General features: G+C 32.5%; 1 protein-coding gene across 1 annotated transcript in view; it reads left to right on the top strand.

Annotated features, from left to right (window-relative positions):
• LOC102677882 (neurobeachin) overlaps nucleotides 1-3,138 on the top strand; it is a 240,681-nt gene that overhangs the window by 234,917 nt on the left and 2,626 nt on the right. The window contains exons 43-46 of the mRNA XM_031509250.1: nucleotides 229-348; nucleotides 432-584; nucleotides 664-736; nucleotides 2,340-2,524. Coding sequence (XP_031365110.1) covers nucleotides 229-348; nucleotides 432-584; nucleotides 664-736; nucleotides 2,340-2,524 — 531 coding nt within the window. The remainder of the gene's footprint in view (nucleotides 1-228; nucleotides 349-431; nucleotides 585-663; nucleotides 737-2,339; nucleotides 2,525-3,138) is intronic.

Raw genomic sequence — 3,138 nt, 5'->3', positions numbered from 1 at the left:
TTTTTTTTTTTTTTTTTTTAAGAAATTTTCTTTATTTATCTCCAAAAAATTTTTATCCTTGAATCGAACAAAGTTTTTACTCGTTTCATTTGTTTTTTAACTCGATTAAAATTTAAAAATCCAACTGGAATTTTAAGTGTCAAAAATTATAGGATATCCAATGGATATCATCGTTGATAAAAATATATTATTACTTACTTACTTAAAGGATATTTTTTAATGTTTCAGGAACCAATGACAACGATGTTCCTCGCGCTCCAAGGCGGGAAATTCGATCATCCGAATCGATTGTTCTCCTCGATCGCTCTCTCTTGGAAGAATTGCCAACGCGATACTTCGGATGTCAAGGTTTATTTTTTTCTTACATGTGAATCTTTCCAATAATTTTTTTTGAATTTTATTTCAATAAAAATTTGCAATTACTTTTACAGGAGTTGATTCCAGAGTTCTTCTTCCTACCAGAGATGCTGGTGAACAGCAATCGATATCGCTTGGGCAGACAAGAAGATGGCAGCGTAGTCGGCGACGTCGAGTTACCCCCGTGGGCGTCGTCCCCGGAAGAATTTATACGAATTAATCGAATGGTACTGGAGACTCATATCTCGTATAAACACGATTTTAATCAAACGATTCGTATTTCTTTTACAATTCTAATTTACATAGGCTCTCGAGTCGGAGTTCGTGTCCTGTCAATTACACCAATGGATCGATTTAATATTTGGCTACAAACAAAAAGGTAAAGATCAAAATATTTACACAATGCGAAATAATAAACTTTTTCACACAAATTTCCTTCGTGCTTAGACTACAGATTTGTTAATTACAATTTTAACAAATCATTAAAGAAATGGAGCTTATAACAAAGATTTATCTTCAAATATTCCCCAAATATCATAACATTTTCCACTCTCTTTTTACATCGTATATCTTTTTACATCCTATAGATTCTCCTTCACGTTCAAATTTTTCACAAAATGCACAAACATTCTCACTTTAATATTTCAAAATTTGCTCTAAAATCCAACGTTACGAACGTTGCTATAAATACAAGTGTAATAACTTCAAACCAAAAGCTGGAATTATATATATATATTCAAACGAAGAAAAAGAAGAAAAAAAAAAAAAGATGGATAAGACACGGAACATAATTCAAATCTCTACAAAGCCGCACAAAATCCCAGTGACATTAATCTTGCCGCGTAAAGCTGTGCGGCCGAATCGACACGACATCCGCACAATGGAGCGAACGGTAGGCCAGGCCCGGGTGTTGGGACATGCGTGGTCGAGTCAAATTAGATTTCCACCGATGGTAATTGCCGGTGGCGCCTCTATATCCGGCGCTTCCCCGAACACGGCAAGGAGGCGGTGAGCGGGTGGCGGCGCTCGCCGCGCGTATGGAAGAAATTAGTTTTTAGTTAGCTTCCTCCCGGTCTTGTCCCAACCAATTAGGCACGTGTGCACGCCGCGACAATGCGTGCCACCCCTAATACGCAACACGTTTACGGTTGGTCGCACGAGAGTACCGGGCAACCGGAAATACCGGCCACGAGCAATCGGCAGCGCCTCTCAGAGATCGAGCGTGCGAGAATCTTGCATTTGGCGTTTAAAATTAAATTTAACCATGATCGAATCGATTTCGAATTGATTGTATTTCGCAATTTGAAGAATAAGTTGGATTAAATTGTATCTTGATCGATTTAATCTCAATTTTTCTTTTCTTTTTTTTTTTGAAGGAATATTTGCTCTTTTATATTCTTTATATTTGTATATAAATTATTAATCAAGCCTCGAGTTGTTTTTTGTAAGTTTTGTCCAGAAATGGAAAATTAATTTGTTAATTTTCTTTTAAATTAATTTACTCTCAATTTTTAAGGAATGTTTGCTCTTTTATATTTTTTATACTTGTACACAAATTATTAACCAAATCTCGAGTTTAATTTTTAAGTTTTGTCCGGAAGTGGGAGATTATATAAATTAATTGGCGTTAATTTTTATTTAAATTAATTTACTTTCGATTTCTTTCTTTTTAAGGAACGGAATGTTTGCTTCTTTATAATTTTTATACTTGTACAAAAATTATTAATCAAACGTCGAGTTTTTTTTAAGTTTTGTTCGGAAGTGGGAGATTATAAGGATATAAATTTGCGTTAATTTTCCTTTAAATTAATTTACTTTCGATTTCTTTCTTTTTAAGGAACGGAATGTTTGCTCCTTTATATTTTTTATACTTGTACAAAAATTATTAATCAAACTTTGAATTTAGTTTTTAAGTTTTGTTGAGAAGATAATATAAATTAATTTGCGTTAAAAAATGTATTGTTATAATAAAAAATTTTTAGGTCCAGAAGCGGTTCGTGCAACGAATGTATTCTATTACTTAACTTACGAGGGTAGCGTGGATTTGGATACGATAACTGATCCAGTTATGAGGGAAGCCATAGAGAATCAAATAAGGAACTTCGGTCAAACACCCTCGCAACTTTTAATGGAACCACATCCTCCTCGAAGTTCAGCGATGCATTTGGTAAATAATAACGTTCATGTCACGATACATCATGCTTTTCGATAGTCGAATCATGTTTTTTTAGTGTCTCGTAGAGCTGTGTAATACGAAGAGTGTGCAATGTAATCCGTAGGTAATCAAATAGAAAAAAGGAGAGAAGGGAGATGTACATAAGTTGGATTAACAAATTAATAATAAGGATGCGAATATTTAAAAATATTCTGTTAGTTCTAGAACGATAGATACTAATCCATAGAAGCAATAATCGGGTTAGATTTTATAATTTTATATATCACATCATACTAATCTTCATATATAATTCATTGTCTTCGTAATTTTTTTGTTAAATAAGCACATATTTTGTTAATAACACATATTTTTCACTCGAGATATGTTTCATAATCATCTATTAATTTTAATGTTATTTTTATTAGTTCAAACAAATTTAGACACGCTTTGTTTCATTATCAATTCATGTGTCAATTAAACTCATGGCTTTTACTAAAAAACGAATCATCGATCTAGAAATTTAAGAACGTAAGAAAAAAGGAACAATCTTTTGTCTCAATATCTCTAAAATACGATTGTTTAATATTTAGAATTATTAATTATATATTAATTTATCATTTAATGAA

The sequence above is a fragment of the Apis dorsata genome, unplaced genomic scaffold, assembly GCF_000469605.1.
Source record: "Apis dorsata unplaced genomic scaffold, Apis dorsata 1.3 scaffold_133, whole genome shotgun sequence".
Lineage (NCBI taxonomy): Eukaryota > Metazoa > Arthropoda > Insecta > Hymenoptera > Apidae > Apis > Apis dorsata.
Note: the sequence above shows the minus strand (reverse complement) of the source record. Positions and strands in the feature narration are given on the sequence as shown.